At 35.5% G+C, this 18,035-nt stretch overlaps 1 protein-coding gene across 3 annotated transcripts in view; it reads right to left on the reverse strand.

Annotated features, from left to right (window-relative positions):
• TBC1D22A (TBC1 domain family member 22A) overlaps positions 1 to 18,035 on the reverse strand; it is a 180,121-nt gene that overhangs the window by 86,283 nt on the left and 75,803 nt on the right. For all 3 annotated transcript variants that reach the window (XM_055712205.1, XM_055712207.1, XM_055712206.1), the window contains exon 10: positions 7,265 to 7,340. In XM_055712205.1, coding sequence (XP_055568180.1) covers positions 7,265 to 7,340 — 76 coding nt within the window. The remainder of the gene's footprint in view (positions 1 to 7,264; positions 7,341 to 18,035) is intronic.

Raw genomic sequence — 18,035 nt, forward strand, 5'->3', positions numbered from 1 at the left:
GACCTAGTTGCCTCAGGGAATCAAATGCAAATAATAATTCTGTGCTATCCAATGCAAAATGGGGGAAACTATATAGGCAAGTTAGTAGCGATCAAAGAAGAGCTACCATTCTAGCTAAAAGTTAAAAATAAAACTTGTTTCCAGGTGGAATTCAAACTTACTATTGAAAATGCAACAAACAGCAGTTAGAAATATATTTGATGAGACACTCCTACTTCCAGACAACATTCATTGGACTTCCATAGCCTGTTCTAAATCTTAACTGTGTGCATTCATAACAGGGTTTATGCTTAACACTTTAAATTCCCCATCATGTTAAACTTGTTTTTTTCTTCCTTTTTTTTTTTTAATTTTCCATGAAAATAGTAAGTTTTGATTATTTAAAAGTTACAATGCTTACAGAGGTCAGGAATTCACAAATTATTTCACAGCCGGTCTCAACTCTTGTTAAGATCTCTGAACTCTGTTAATAGCATACAAATATAATCCCCATGGTTAAAACACAAAAATATCGTTTAGAAGATATATTAATTAATTATAATGCCCAGTGACTAGCACTTAAGAGTGGATTAAAGTATAATGTAGTAATTATAACCATAAAATCAGATAAAAAATAACTACTGGTGAGCTAAATAAAATGGCTTTGTTAAAATGAAAAAGAGCTTTATGGCACAAATTTATTAAAATGGTTATGAAATGCTTACAAGACTTTTAATCACTTCAGCACCAAGCTGACATATAAAGATAGACTGACAGAGAAGGTCCTTATTAATCACTGATTTTCAACAGCAGCAGTAAGGTCTAAATAAATTCGATGTCCATTTCTAATTCAAAATACTTCTGCACAGTTAAACTGTAACAGTTTTTTCAATTACTACAATTAGAGCTCTTTTTTCCAGATACTTCAACACAACCCTAGTTCAAAATTATATGTCAGTAAAATGTTTTACAATAAAATTAAACATGACCACAATTTTTCATATACAATGAAGTATTCTTTAACCATTTTTTTTTAAAAAAAATCATTAGCATGATTGAATATGGAACAAAAATTGATCACACATCACCTACTACCATAGTTTCATCATCTGTTCATTGTATGAACACCCAAGATTCAAATTAAAACCAAATTAGTTAACCTATATCTATCAGAGTATAATGAACAGATCACTTGTTCTGTGAGTTCTTATTAAACAACAGTAAGTTGTTAGATAAGAAAACATATTAATCTTGATTGACATTTTGCCTTTTTGAGATTCTAATTCTCCTAAACAAAAAAAGTAAAGCAATTCTTCTCTGCAGTTTAAAAAGTTCAATCATCACAGAAACTGACTGTCCTTTAGAAACTATGGAAGAATCAAAACTAATCAATAGATATTTTCTTAGTACATTTTGGGCTTAACTCACCATATCAAATTAAGTTCTAAGCAGAACTGTGAAATATTAGTGTTTGAAGTACTGGACAGTTCCAGGGGAACAGGCACCTTTATCTCTTGAGACAAGAACCTGCTGGATCTCAAACACCAATGCAACATTCAGAGGAGCAACTGCAGGACTCCCAGGTGAAGTCTGGACATTTAAAACGTTAGCAGCCCAGAAAGAACACACAGCTCTTAAATCAACTCAGACATCAGAAAGAATAATTCTACTGGAACTAATCCTATTCTAATGAAGGATGTTTTATAAACATCTCCAACTCAATAAGAAACCGTAACACTACACATAAATATTAAGAATTGTATCAACCAACCTTTTAGACACATGTACAGCAAATATTTCAAAGCATGAGAAGTACACAGAATGGTGCAATTAAATAAGCTCTTTCACTGTGGATTAAAAAAAAAATTTGTATGTATTTTTGCTTATCTACTACATTTCATTAAGAACTTGACCTGCGCATATATATAAACAATGCATATAAATATATACAATAACTTAATATTTTAAATTTCTGTGTGCATAAATAGCAAAAACATATGCAAAGTATAAATTTAAGGCCATGACATGAAAGTACTTTACCGCAAGTCCTCACTCGTGGCATTACCTACAGAACTGCAGACAAGTGACCAACCGAGACATTTGTAACCCAAGACAGAAGTAAGTATGATTAGTAGAGCCAAGATTAATTTGTTCAGAACATTAAAACAAAATGCATTATCTAATTTGTATTTCATTTTAAGTGAATGAAACAAACACATTTACAATATGGCAACGATAAAAAAAACCAGAACTGTTAATATAACATGGTTTAAAATGGTGAAAGAACATTTTAACTGCACCTAGGCATAAATAAAAATATTTTGCCAAACAATACTAGGTAGTATTTATTAAACCAGTAATTGTTGAAATTAAATACAACTTTATATTTCCATGAAAAATATTTTCCTTTCTTTTGAAAAATACGTATTTTCTCACAATATTAAAATGGAAATAAATCTGCAGTTCTCTCAATTAAAATATCATACGTAAGAATACCAGTAGTAACTCTACAAAAAATGATCAGAAGATGTGTTCACAGTGGATACCGAACACATACTGAAATATTACTGAACTTTTGAAAAATGTAGCTGAATTCTTCATAAACTTCCTTATGGGAAAGTTAAAATGCAGCACTTGTTTTATGCTTTTAAGTATTTTTCCATTGCTTCGATTTTCAAAAAAAGGGGGGAAAAATACATACAGCAACAGTAAGAGTTTTTTTTAAAAAAAAAAATAATTTTCTTCATTTTTATTTTCCCATTTATTGTCACTAAGATTCAAGGGCCAATTCTACAATAAGATTGTTAATTACTGGGGAAAGAATCTGGAACACTAATAACACAGAATTTATTTAACTACAAGAAAACATAAGCACAGATCAGGCTGTGCAGAACACAGATGCAAACCCCAGGAGTTGTTCTATAAAAGATGTAGAAAAAAATGTTTCCAAACTTACCCTCACAGAAGATGCAGAATATTTATACTGAATTCATTCATGAATACTGCCTTTATTGTTTATTGTAATACTACTAAGAAGATAACACTAAAAAAAGATAAATTTAACATTATAACACTTCCCCCCCCCTCCCCCCCAAACTGCCTTCTTGTTCATTTAGAGAATGCCACCTCTTTTATCAACATTTATGGAAATCTAAGACTACTTTTACCTACAAATCCTCAGCCTTCTCCAAATGGCTACCTCAAACTCTAATGTAATTACAAGATGTCTTACAGTAAACTGAAGAAGCTAAGACTCTCCCAAGCACGAAACCACCAAAATGTTAATACACATAAATTCTGGAAATACAAATCCTGAATTAATTTTGGCATTCCTATAGTGTCTCCTTGCTTTCAAGCCTAAATGACGCAAAAGTGGAAGACAGCATGCAACATGAGTGTGCCCTTTTACAAAACATGACAGATGGTTCACGATTTAGAGCAGAGAAGTTCTACTGACATTACAGGAAACAGAAAAGATAATAAGTTATAACATTCCTTATATTATTGAGCTATCTATTGATCCTCCTTCTTGGTATTTTTGTACAATTCCTAGAACAATCTGAATGATGATGACAAGGAGATAAACGAGATTGAATAACGTTTTGTCTTGAAATTCCATCTTGTCTATAACAATCTACAACAGTCCTATTAACAAACTCAAAAAATCCATTAAACATGATTCATCAAAATTATTTTCTGAAGTTTAAGCAGATTGAGATTATGATTAAATTAACAGAGCAGCTCGGCTGTTTGAAGTCTACTGCAATGTTCTGCAGTGTACACACAAGGACGGTTACTTTGAGAAGAGTTGTGATCCATAAGGCTGGGTTAATGAAGGTTGCTTAAATCACTAGCATAATGTCTTAACGCTCTCCGAAGGACAAGCATCACTTTTCATACACCAGTAATCCATTACTGTTAGCAAACAAGCCATACAAACTTCATCTACTCACACAGCTACTTACTACATGAAGATTCTCTTCACCATGCAGCTACCCAGCATCAAGAAAATAATGTGACACAGTAGCAGCAGGAATATTATTCCACAATAACTGTAATTAGCTCTTAGGATATTTACAGTCAACATAGATGGTGTGATTTCTTTTTTTAAAAAAAACCAACAGTTACTGAATTCATATCAGCCATATATTTCCCTTCAGCTACAGTAAAGCAGACCCAGTATAAAGATGAAAAGACAAGAAATGAAGAAGAGTAAAGCAGAATAACATATAACTTAATCAAACCATGTTGTGTTTCCATCAAAAAGCCAGCCAGGTCAGCATCCCTTACCTGAGGCATCCAAAGGATGCATCCATACTGAAAGTGACAGCAGTTCACATTTACCATTGCCTATCTAACAGCTAAAACTCTTATTTTAATCTTACATGTACTTTGGTGTATTTTTCTAGCAAAAGAAAGTAACCGAGTGAACAGTCTTCTAGAAAAAAAAAGAAACAGCCCTAAGAATTCTGAAAAAATGTGTATCTTTTACTATCCAAAACTTTTAATTGAACCACCATAATATAAGGGTTGTGATCAGAAGTACAAAGTCCAACTGACAGCCAATTACTAACAGCATCCCTCAGGGGCCAATACTGTGCAACACCTTTACTAACACAGATGGTACAGAGTGGACTCCATGTTTGTGCATGATACCAGATTGGGAGGAGCTGTTTACATGTTGAAAGTCAGGGCTGCTATTTGGAGGCACCTTGGCAGGCTGGAAGAATGGCTGATAGGAACCTCCTAAGTTCAGGAAGGGCAAACATTTTGTACCTGGGGTGGAACAGTCCCATTCAACAGCACTGACCAGGAACCAACTGGCTAGAAAGCAGCCCTGCCAGTAAGGACTTGGGGATCCTGGTGACCAACAGACTGTACCCAAGTCAGCACTGTGTCCTTGCAGAAAGCAAGGCCAACTGTACATCGGGCTTTCTTAGCAAAAGAGAAGCCAACAGGTCAGGAGAGGTGATTCTTCCTCCGTACTCACCACTGATGAGACCATGTCTGCAGCACCATGTCCAATTCTGGGACACTGGCATACAAAAGCAAGTCCAGTCGAGTGCAACCAAGGTAGGTAAGAAGCTGGAGCACTCTACACATGAAAGGAGGCTGACAGAACTGGGTTTGTTCAGCCTTAAAAAAAAAATGTCTATCAACAAGTACAACTACTTAGGAGAGTGCAGAGAAGATGAAGCCAGTTACTTTTACAGAGGTACACAGAGATAAAATAAAAGGCAGTGGACATCAGTTCCAGAAACAAAAATTCGGTTGTTGGAGGTTTTTAAAATAAAAAAAAAAACCAAAACACAATGACAATAGTCAAACCCTTGAGGTGTCTTACCAAGAGGCTGGAGAATTTCCATTCCTGGACTTACTCAAGATTTGGCAGGGCAAGACTCTACATAGCCTGATCTAAGTTGACCCTGTCCCCTTATATCAAGGGAGATTAAGAGAGGCAAGAGCAGATGGTTGGAACACTGACTTCCAGAGGCCCCTTATAACCTAAATAGTTTTAGGTTTCCGTAATGTCATTTACACCAAAGTCTTACTGGCTTCCTTTTAAAATAACAATGTCAGCTTTTTAAAACACTTCATAGCTCCTATAATGAAAAAACTTGTAATGAAATTTCCCTCACTCTGACGCGTTATAATCCCCAGTGGTTTTTTAATAGTTTCCTTTAATATTTTTTCTACATATGCTACAGGTATGTCATATGTACAACCTGCAAAATATACCTGCTATAACATGATCAATTCCTTAATGTTAGAATTTTGCTTTGCTTTTTCCAACTATACTGCTTAAAACAAGGAAACCATCCTCTACTACTCAAACGTGTAAATGCTCTAGAGTTAAGATTAATCTAAGATGTTACTTTAAGTATTTAGGACAGAAAGATCAACATTAACTAGCAAACACGCATGATGTCTACTGAAAACTACAAAAAAAATTGTTTATATAAATGTTCATTTACCAAGTTCAGGAAGTCTATTTATAGGTATTATAATTAAATGCTTCATTTAATATACACTCTTTTGCTTCTACAAGTATTCGCAATGTAAACACCAATATTGATATAAGTATAAAATGACAAAAAAGTCACATTGCAAAGAGATTATTCTTTTAAGTAACAAAATACACTGCTTTAAAAATTTGGCAATTACATTGCTACCCTATATACATAAGTATCCCCTTATATTTTTCATATTTTACATTGTACAAAATACATTTACAACAAAGTTTTACATGCCTTTACATTTATAGTGTAATGTTACATAAACATTGTTCTCCTGCCCTTAGTTTTGGATGTTATCCTTTAACATCCTAAAAGGGCACAAAAGAGCATTATCAAATATTCAGGATGTAAATACATGCAGCCCAACCCAAAACCTGCTATGGTAAGCACTGGCGCAAAAAACCTTCACAGTATGCGTAATAAAAAGATGAAGTAAAGCTTTCCAAGAAGATTATCAAATATTAAGCTAAAATACAGAAATATTTTTTCTATCTCGTCATTGACAGGCTAGTGTCGCAAATATATGCCTGGTTCTGCTTGGCAACATTTTGTTAATACTCTGTTCACTAATTTAAACTATCAAGAGAGTATGTTAAGAATGGGCAAGCATTATCTCTTGCATTTCATTTAATTAAACTCTGTTCTAGAAATATGACAGTCAGCATTTCACGAAGGGAATTATTTCAAGGATGAAGGTAGAAAATATTTCAAAGCGCCCTGCTAAAACATGAAAGCATAATCTAAAATTACTCCTGCACATACTGTAATTTATCTATAATATTAAAGATGTTATTTCCACAGTTGACAATTAATTGGATTCCACAGAGAAATTATTCAGGCATTCCAGATAGCAAAATGATGCACAAAGGCACAAACATAGTGCCGAAGGACAACCATAAACAACCACTGTGACTTGCCCGAATTACAACAATCATTGAGCTTAATGTGAAACGAATACTGGCTGCCTTTTGTATGTGGTCATTACTCTGCTGCAAAGAAATTGCCATTGAATTTTGATTATATTGCCTTAATAAAAAGTAATGAAACTGGCTCATGCTCTAGTGGCTTTCTTTTAAATGATACACGACAGTGATCTTGCAAAGACCACTGTGCCACAAACTGATTATGACACCTCATCTGAAGAAGGCGATGTTACCCCAACCATGGCAGGTAACCGCAGTGAAGTTGGTTTGACTTCTCGCAAATGTTTTAGTGAAACACTTTCAATGAAACACCAGTTAGAAATTAGGTTAGCTTTGAAGACTTACCATCAATTCGACTAACAAGTTCCTCCAACATGTTCACTTTCTTCTGAATTCCTGGCTGTGCAAATGTGTAGTTATCCTGAAGAAGAGACCACACACAAGTATAAGTTGGGGAACGGGGCGGGGGGAGGGAAGTTTCTTCTCTTTCACTTGCATATCTTAATCCATGCATTTTTCTATGTTTTTGTCTTGTTTTTACATTTCCTAGGTCTGTGTCTACAGTTGAGTAGTAAATCACCACATTGTAGACCCTACAGGTATTCCCGCATGAATTGCTCTCTACTTGCTAATCTCGCGCCCTTGAAGTTTCAGGTTTATTGCAGAAGTCCAAGTAGCTTTACAAGACTGTCATCTTAAATGTCAAAATGTGACACGCAAGAAAACTTTTAAGGTGATTTTTTCCCATAAATTTACAGTTCTATCACAAATAATGTAGGAAATATGAAAATCTAGACCCTAATCAGTGATAGGACAAGAATTTGAACTTTAGAACTTCAGAATAATACCTTCCAGCAGCATAGGAAATCAAAAGTCTATTTCAATGGAGTCGTGACTACACTGAACCCGAGGTTACAGTTAATAACATGAATCAAAATCTAACATACAAGCTATACAGCTAAAATGGCAGGGTATTTGCACGTATTTGTTTGAAAGTATTAACTTCAGTGTTGGGGTTTTTTATTTATTTTTGTATTACAGCTCTATAATATAGATTGGGCTAGAGTTTGAAATAACAAGGAAGAAAGATACTTTCACTTTAACCCCAAAGTGATCAATCTTTTTAAATAAAGACATTACTTAAATGCACAGGAATGTTTCTGAATATTTGATAGGCAATCCCTCAACTGTTTTTGTTATGGATTTCTATATGGAGAGATTCAAGAAAAGAAAATTACCAATAAATATTTTACAAGAAAGTGGCTATGTAAAATTGTTTTCATGTCACCACTACATACACAGAAAACCAAGATAAAAGTGAACATTACTATTGTTTAAATAATTCCTTTGTGAAAATCAACTGGAGAGCTGAGAACTATCCCAAAAACCATCCTAAAAAATTCATCAGTGATGGACTGTTAATTGTTCTGAACTTGATTTCAAATTTTAACTTGACCTTAGTGTAAAAGGGATGAATATAGGTTGATTTTTATGAATCTTGACATATTTTTCTTTTAATAGAAAGAAAAAAGGCCATATTGACTTTCTTTACTGTTTTTACACAGCGCTTTTTTTTATTATTTGTTTTATGAACCTGAATTACAATTCAATCTTCAAATTCTGTAAAACTGCCGTAAAGTATGAAACCTAAAAGTTCACCAGGGATATGATACACTAATAATTCTGTCCATTATAGTACATCAACCAACAAGTGATGTATGGTATCAAAGTCTATTACATGCTCTGATCACTTGTAACCAACTACAGTAGTGGCTATGTAAAAGATTATAGCAAAGTTTTCCACAGGCCTAGCAGTAGCACTTTCATATTTGATATTAGAAATCAATGCATAAACCAAAACAGTGTTGACAAGGAAGCAAGAATAATTCTCTGAATGTTGGTGATTTCTGTGGAAAATTCCAACTACAACAGACAACCATTTCATCTTGTTGGCGTTCTCTCTAAAACAGAACTGAGCATCCTCAGTAGCATAATAAAGCATCAAAATTGAAAGACTGGAAATTACCATAATCTTATTTCGGGAACAGAGAAACTATCCCATGCACTGGGACAATACCTTTTATACAAGTCTGACACATTCCTGTATTACTCATACTGTTTCCTAAAGATGCTGTATCCTGGACGTGATACATATTTATTTTCTTTACAGAACCTGGTCTAACAACAAAAACTGTATTCAATTTTTTTTTCTCCTAATGTTTACATACTGTTCTATTTATTTATTTAAAGAAAGTTAACTAATATTTCTGGAAGTACTACTGTACTCAAAGTACAGCAATATGGTACTCAATTATTTAATCTATAACAGATCGGCTGTAAAAGTATCTGCACTTATTTAATGCTGAAAGCCAACATAGAGCTAAACGACTACTGCTTTGATCATTAGTTTCTCCCCAGGCAGTGCAACTCCCAATTGCCATCTATGAATTTGAAACTGTTTTCTTTCTCAAAAAATAATTTACTCCATACACACCTGGAAATGCAAACAAAACTGCCATCTTGGATTTGAAAACAGGTAAGTTTCCTCTTCACTACATTTGATATTTTGCCTGTTCATTTATTTTTCTGTTCATTATTTCAGCCACAAATGAACACAGCTGGGAGTCACTCCTGTATCTGCTGACTCAACTAACTAGAAAGATGCTGGCTCCCCCAGTCCTTTCTTCTAATTAAACTATGCTGTATGTATTCCCTCCTATGACACTTGTAATTGGCTTTCTGGAGTTTGCTGTAAGAAGGACTTTGAAAACAGAAAAAGCATCCATTTATCTACTATTCTTGCTCCTTTTTTGCTTATAGGTGGAAGGAAAAGCTAGTACCACAGTTAAAAGAAAAAAATCCCAAAATGTCAAACTCATGGAATTCATGAATTATTGCTCAGGGCAATATAGAAGTACAGTGGTTAAGATTTTAATTCTTCTATCTTATGATTTAATTGGCAATACCGGCTTCAAAATTAGTCAGCTTTACTCCCAACTCTTTCTATTTCCTCCCCACCAAGAGGCGCGGGGGGATGGGGAACAGGGGTTGTGGTCAGTTCATCATACTTCGCCTCTGCCAGAGAGCCTGCTCCTGCACAAGCTCATCTCCACAGTCCACAGCTTCCACCGAGGCATCTCCACCTGCTCTGGTGTGGAGCCCTCCACGGGCTGCAGGTGGATATCTGCTCCACCATTAACCAGCATGAGTTGCAGGGGGACAGCCTGCCCCACCGTGGTCTTCTCTACAGACTGCCAGGGAACCTCTGCTCCGGTGCCCGGAGCACCTCCTGCCTCCTTCTGCACTGACCTGGGGGTCTGCAGGGCTATTTCTCTCACTTTTTCTCACTCCTTTCTCACAGCTGCTGTGCAGTGCTTTTTACCCTTTCATAAACATGTTACCACAGGGGCACCACCAGCATCACCAACAGGCTCAGCTTTGGCCAGCGACAGGTCCATCTTGGAGCTGGCTGGAACTGGCTCTGTCCAACACAGGGCCTCTTCTCACAGAAGACACCCCTGCAGCTCCCCTGCTACCAAAACCTTGCCACGTAAACTCAATAAAAGTTCTTTGCTAACTTTTGCAGAAAAAAAGTGTTCCAGTATTCAACTTTGCTACCTATTCCCCCTCACAGCTGTGGGTCCTCAAAGGAACATTTCATTACTCATCCTTCAAAGTTTTATTATATTTCCTCATTTATTCCTCCTGCAACTTTGCCCATCCACTTTAAGCAAAAGAAAAACTCCGAAAAAGTCATCAGTAACTAAGAATAGGAGTGTCTTGCCTCAACAGGTCTTCAGCAAACAGTTAATATAAAATGCCTTATATTTCCAACCACTGTTCGTGACACTTTCTAGTAAGTATTCACATATGACAAAGTATGCATGAGTACACAACAGAATCCTCAATAAAGATAAAAAATTCATGCACTGGTGTGCAGTATCTAAATTCCTTGATGTTCTGCTCAGATCGCTTCCAACATAATTCCAGTGAATTATGCTAACCTACTTCACAGCTGAATGGTTATAATATCTAGTGCAGACTTGGACACATAATTAGTTTCACCTTACAATACAGAAGGTTAAGACTTTATAATGTCACAAGGGCTCAAAACTTGCTTCAGTCTCAAATCTTCGTATTAGTAGTCTGTACTTATTCTGCAGAGGCTAGTATAACCACCTCAGTGCCCTGCAACTACAACTAGGTCTGGCACGACTTCTCAAAAAATAACCACTATAATTTAAAATAAAATATTTCAATTACAGCCTTCGCTAAACATGAAAAAACATGTTAAGTAATTCCTTACATTTTATTTTAAGAGTAGAAAAAGTTTAAAAGGAAGAAAATTGATTAGAAAGTGAAAATATAGAAAAAAATGCACTGAACAAATTTAACTGGGATTATCCTCCCATACTCTCAAAAAGAAATGGGGACAAGGGGGAAGAGAGGAAGGGGAAGAAATACAGCCAGCCAAACTGAAAATAAAAAACACTCTCAATAATTTAACAATAATGATTGCAGTCAAGCACAAGTATAGGCACAGTGCTTCTCACTTTTTCAGGTTACACAAGCTGTTTACCAGCAACATAGTGATGAAAATATTAGAACCATTTACAGAAAGAAATGAAAAGTTTTGACACAAAGTCCTCATGTGCTGTTTGTTTTTAACAAGGTTTTGTCAACCAGATCAGTGCTTTTAAATATGAAGGATACATTAAGCAATCTGTATACAGCATACCTAGACATCTACTTTCTCTACTGATGTATATTTAAGTATTCCTATACATCAATTTAGGTATGTTCAAGTATATTATCAAATGAACAAAAGACAACTGAAAAAAAAGCTTTCTAAAGTTGTATATTTATCTCATTATGTCAGAAAGGGAACTTTTCAAATTTTTTAAACTCATTTAAGGACTTCATTCACATATTTGTGAATCCTCTAAGCAAACTCATATTAAAAACCTTTGTTCACCTTGCTCTCAAAGTTATGTGAAAAGGTGGGGGCAGGTAGGAGGGAAACATGACACTTAGATGATGATAGCCAACATATATATTAACACTACCAGCGGTAGGCAGGGTTTAGCAACAAGTTTCTTGAAGCTGGAGACTGTAATATAAATTCAATCTTAAATACAGTTCAGGAGAAAGAGTGCACATGCACAAAAACACACAAGTGTGCTGGAGTATGCTGTTTGCACATATTCCACTGCATGTTCCAGAAATACTCTAAGATACTTCCTTTAAATGAAAAAAGCTTTCAACCTTGTAATTATTAAGCCTGATTTTTGAAAACTTAAAATATCCTAAGCAACAGCAAAGAGATTTACAAAGCATTGCAGCCCAAAATTTTCTACATGGAAAAGAATATCTTATTTATTCCTATATAACAGGATGGAAAAAAGCAACATCTTATTAAAAAAACAGGTACAGATTCTCATGTTATAATAGTATCCATCATCCCAGAATCAAATCCCCAATCTTCTACTGGGCTACGTAATGAAATCTCAGTTTTACACAAGTGGATGTATTACAAACAACTACAAAAACTGTTGAAGTAGCAATAAAAGAAGTGTTGGGGGTATATTTTTGGATTATGGCGCAGGCCAGGCAACAGTTCAAATCTGGGCAAGAGCTAGAAATTATAAATATGGACAAGTACAATCCCAAAAAGGTGAGGAAGTAAATTTGAGGTAGAAGATAAAATATTTTTATTCTGAAGCATACTGATAGCACAGTATATTTCATCTAAAACACATAAAGCAATGCCTTAATATAAGTATTACAAACCAATTACAAATAGATCTGTTCTCTTCCTGAAAATTTTACTCTCAGTGACAGGCCAGAAAACTGTGTTACTGGCTTTCAAAGAGACACAGGCTCCTTAAAAGCTTCTGAAGGCACCTGTCCTGAAGAAAAACTACAGCCCTCAAGATAAATCCTACTGATGCCCTCAATTTTCTATTACCTGAAGTCCCAACAAAAGCTTATTATTACTAACTTAAAATCGGCTACGGGCCAAACAAAAGAACCACCTTGGGTTTTCCCCAAATAACTACAAAAGACAATAAGAGCAAATTAAGCCTGCAGTGATACGCTTGCAGCATTTTTTTCAGTTTCCAGTTTGCTGCACTGAGATTTCTTTAACTCAAGGTGGTAACCTGGTAATTAAAATTGTTTAAAGATTTTTCTTCAACCAGACTTCAAACCATTCAGGTTCTAAGCTCATGTAAAATGCTTTTCATCCTTTGACAAGTAGCCCTGCAGCTTAGTTACTCAACCACTTTTTTTTTTTTTTTTAAAGCCAATCACTCAGCAGTATTACAAGATACTATCTAGGTCTTGCATAAGAAAAGATGGAAAGCAACTACTCCCTATACACCTTCTTCATCCAGCTCATCATTTTAGACTTCTATTACATTCCTCCACTTAGTGAAGTCATCCAAGCTGAAGAACATAATCCATCACCCAGAAACTGTTCCATACCTTTGATCACACTTATCTTGCTCCATAATTATTTTTTTAACTTCCAATCCATCATTTCAAAATGGGATGTACAGAAGGGATTAAAACTGCAAACAGCATACTGAGCACAAGCTCACCTTATGTTTTAAAAGTAGCAAAGTGATGGTTTTTTTCTTTTGAGAACTACTTGCATAAACCATTCCCCTCCCTACGTGCTAACATGTCATGCTTCTACCATGGATGCTTAGCTTCTTTACAAACTTCTGGTAAAGGACTTTATCAAATTGCATTTTGGAAATACATTTAAACTGTACAGCTTTTCACAGGCTCACAGATTCCTTCCAGATTTGTGCTGCTTTACAGGAGTTATAGAAAATATTAAATATGGGGGTTTATCTTTTGACCATTAATTCTGTTTGGTTTTACACTTTCTACAAACTTTCCTGATGCCCAAGTCTACTCGTCTGTGCTCTTTTGAATCCCCTTGAAAGCATTTACAAAATTTGATGCCATATCCACCCCATTCCATTGCTCTCATACCAAAGCAGTTTTGAGCATTGATTTTCTTGTTCACCCATTACCAGAGACCCTCACAGGAGGTAGGCACAGATACATTTGAAACTGAGCAGATTTAGCAATTGCCTCTGCAGTTCTTACTAGGCATCCTGATGCACAGTACCCTAGTGATGCATTCAATCCTCTCAAACTGATGGGGAGGTATTTAAGTCCTCCAGTGTCCACTAGAAATTCCAGGAGTGTTTCAACAGATCTCTTGTGCACAGGTGCTAGTGCAAACTCAATAATTTTCACGTAAAGCTTATTGTGGCATACTCCTACTATACAGTTCAGTGATATCACAAACAATAGATTTAACTGCAATTCTTCTAAATCAATGTACAACTTATACTTTGCAAAGTAGACACTGATGCTATATGACTTGGGCTCATTGTTAATGACAGTCTCAGTGTAGACAAGTTTGAAGGATCATTTATTCCAAAAAATTAAAATGTTGACATTTAACTCAGTTTTGCGTACATCAAGAGTTTCAGGATCTACTCTGAAACAGTTTGTCTGAGGCCAGATCATCAACAACCATGATACAGTCCTTAGCTGCTCAAGCTAAATCTAAAGTAGATACAATATTTTTACATTTTAACTCTTCAAAGTTTTGAACAGGCAATAGTAAGTAAACATGCTTTAATTACTGTCACATCAAAAGAACAGAACTACCATAACAATTGTGTTAATTACATTCCAACGGCTCATAGTTACAACTCTACTGCCCGAGTTTATGAACTTCCTAGCATTGTTCAATAAAACGTATTTTTTTTTCCTCCAAGTACTAATCAAGTCTTCAAAGAATTCTATGAACAGGAGCTTCAAACAAGACTTTAAGGTTCCGAAGGTACGTTGGAAATAAGTCACACAGAATAGCATGATGCTGCATATGTTTTGCTGTCAAAAAAGTCTGCCCTTAATGGTATTCATTCTGAACAGTAATTCATATGAATAATGTGTGAGAATATTCTCTTAAATTGAGAAAGTTAAAACCTGCTTATGGAAAAATTTCTAGACATTTTTTCTACTTTTAATGTTCTTTTCCTTCCTCCAAGTTTAAAACACCATAAACCAGTATTTGCTCCAACAGATTATGTAAGAAAAATAGTAGACATCTGAGCACAAATACAGTAAGTATTCTCGATAGAAGCACCTGTTGTAGTCATGCTTACGTTTCAGAAGATTAAAGTCTCACATATGACATACAGATAGATACCATTTAGGGGTATTATTTAATAAGTGATTACTAAAAAATGTTGAAGCTATCCATTTCTCATTAGAAGACAAGCCATTCTAGAATCCTGAACAGGCACAAATGTCTGCCCTAATTGCAGAACCTATTTCTCATGAAATTTCTCATGTTTATGATTTTTCGCTTAATACCTAAATTTGAAAAACTGGGTATTTACATTTAAAACTGTTCATAATTTAGAAACAGCTTTACGGAAGGCACTGATAATGAAAAGAATAAGAGTAAACTCAAGGTATTGTTCATTCATCAGAACAGAAGTCTCCATTCAACAATAAACCCACTTTCAGCAAGACTATCTGTTTACAATCATCAGCAGTCATCCCTATAATTATATATATTATCATTCATAAAGTTTTACCACACAATCTGCACTTTAATTCTAAAATATAAAGCTGTTACTTTTACAAGTGTTTTAAAACACAATTCTGATCAAGCAAGCCATTGTTTTTCCTAAGAACAGTCATAGCTTCAAGAAAAAAAAAACAAAAAAACACCAAAACACACACACCATCTTTTGTCATTCTCAGGATACCACTTGGACAAGACACTAGCATAAAATGAACAATCTGAATTTCTGGAAATCACTAAGCAGTTATTACTGTACAGAACTTCTATCTCACAGATGGAGTTACAGCGACAGTAGCTGCAGGAACAGACACAGAGCATGAATATGCAGCTCAAATGTTAAGAGAACTACACGCAGAAATAGGTACTGCTAGAATTTCTGACAATCCCTGACAGGACTTCCACATTTTTAAAACATAGATTTCTGACTGGCATTAGGATCTGTTTCTACAGAAATCGGAGCATGACTGCAGTACTGTCTTTCAGCATCAGCTATACCGTGTTAGTGGTGACTCTGAAGACTGCGTGGGAGACACTTCTATAGTGTATCACATTTTCCCTGAGCACACCACATTTGCAGTGCTATGTTCAGACGAGGAAGGTGGGAGGAAAGACTACTTTCTCAATTTATCTAAGCTTACCAGAAGCACTGGGCTGATGCAAACCCAGAAATCCCAGACAAGCTATCACTGCATTTGCACAGGTAGACGCTGTGGTACCCGTGATACAGAAACTTGACCCATGCACAAAAGTACATCCGCAATAGACATGCAGTTCACATGACAAAAGACAGGTAACAGACAGATGCCAACAATTACAGTCCATATTTGCTGTATCTGTCTATTTTGGCTAACCCATGTTCTCAGACAACAGATCATAACGCTAAATGAGCTATCCAAATGAATTGAATACATAATCAAGAAACTTGTCTTGCAGGAGTTTAATGAAAAGGCACAAAGAACGCTATCTTCAACCTATTTTTTCCTTAAAAATAAACCTTTGGAAGGTCCTGTGAAGAATTTTCAGAAGAGCCAGCACCAGCTATTTCTGCACGTACTTCTCTGCATCCGAGCTGCATATTCATGCTGTTTATCTGTTCCTGCAGATCTCCGAAAGGCATTCCAAGCAGCATTCCATCCATCCACCCATAATTCAGACTTGAAGCACACATTAGCAACAACTTTCCAAAACTAAGGAGCAAGAAAGAACTTTGCAGGATTCCCACTGCAAATCATAAATCTTACAATTTAATCAGCTACAGAGAGACAGCTAATATATACTCCAGTCCCTGGAAATGAATTATCTCCCTTTCATTCAAAAAAATTCATAGGCCCTAATAAATAATAATATTAATATTTTATTGCTATTTTTAATACATCTGGTTAGATCATTATGCAATGCATATATTTCCCCTTTGGTTATTTTATTACCATTACACTTGAACTGAAAACGGAGAGTTATACTCTATTTTATACATGAACATTACATTTTCAGGTGGCACAGATCAGCGTGAACTTTTTACTTGAATGTTAACGGGACTCTGTTGAGGAAAGTGTTATAAAGGACAATTTAGTAATAAAAAAGATAATTACGATGGATGTATGGGAATGTCTACTTAATTAAGCGGAAAAAATACTTGTGGGATAAGTGCTCGTTTTCCCATATGCACAGCCATTATTCCTACAGGTGAAAATGCAAAAGTGCTCATGCATTTAGAAGTGTTCTAAAGACAACCAGCTTTATCATGAACATGGTGGACTGACATCTGAAACGTTTTCTCTTTCAACTGCTCAACTTGAATTGCAAAATAGTTTTAGAAATTAACTAGCTACTAAAAAAAAAAATAGGAATACATGATTCTTATTCACAATACAAATGCACCAAAATACTGTTGTATAGATTACAAATGTGAAATTATCAACTAACGTGTTGAAAATAATCAAGAATGGTGGTCTTATTTAGCCATATTTTGTACATGGCCACACACCCCCTCAGAAACAGGTTTTTATAGATAAGCTTTAGAGCATCTTGCAAGACTACAAACTCGAGACAAAACTAAAGTTTTGTGGCTTTGTGGGACAGAACCAGTTTTTCCCGGCTGTCTGTAAAGACATTCCATTATCTACAGTAGATCATATGGAAAATACTAAGGGAGTAATAAGAACCAATTCAATGATGAACTCCAAGAAACAGTCAGCAGCAAATTTCTTGAGTGGCAGAGAGGCTTAAGTGGATCATCTAGACCACCGCATATTGGCCACAAGCTTGGTAAACTGAGAATTTACAGCTGTTAAAGTAAACCTATGTCTCAGCTGTCATGATCCTACCTGGGCCCTGCTGTGCAGTTCTACTTACTACTTTCCTGCGTGTGCTGGTTTTGGCTGGGATAGAGTTAATTTCCTTCACAGTAGCCAGTGTGGGGCTGTGCTTTGGATTTGTGCTGGAGACAGTGTGATAACGCAGGGATGTTTTCGGTGCTGCCGCTGAGCAGCGCTT

The sequence above is a fragment of the Falco cherrug genome, chromosome 5, assembly GCF_023634085.1.
Source record: "Falco cherrug isolate bFalChe1 chromosome 5, bFalChe1.pri, whole genome shotgun sequence".
Lineage (NCBI taxonomy): Eukaryota > Metazoa > Chordata > Aves > Falconiformes > Falconidae > Falco > Falco cherrug.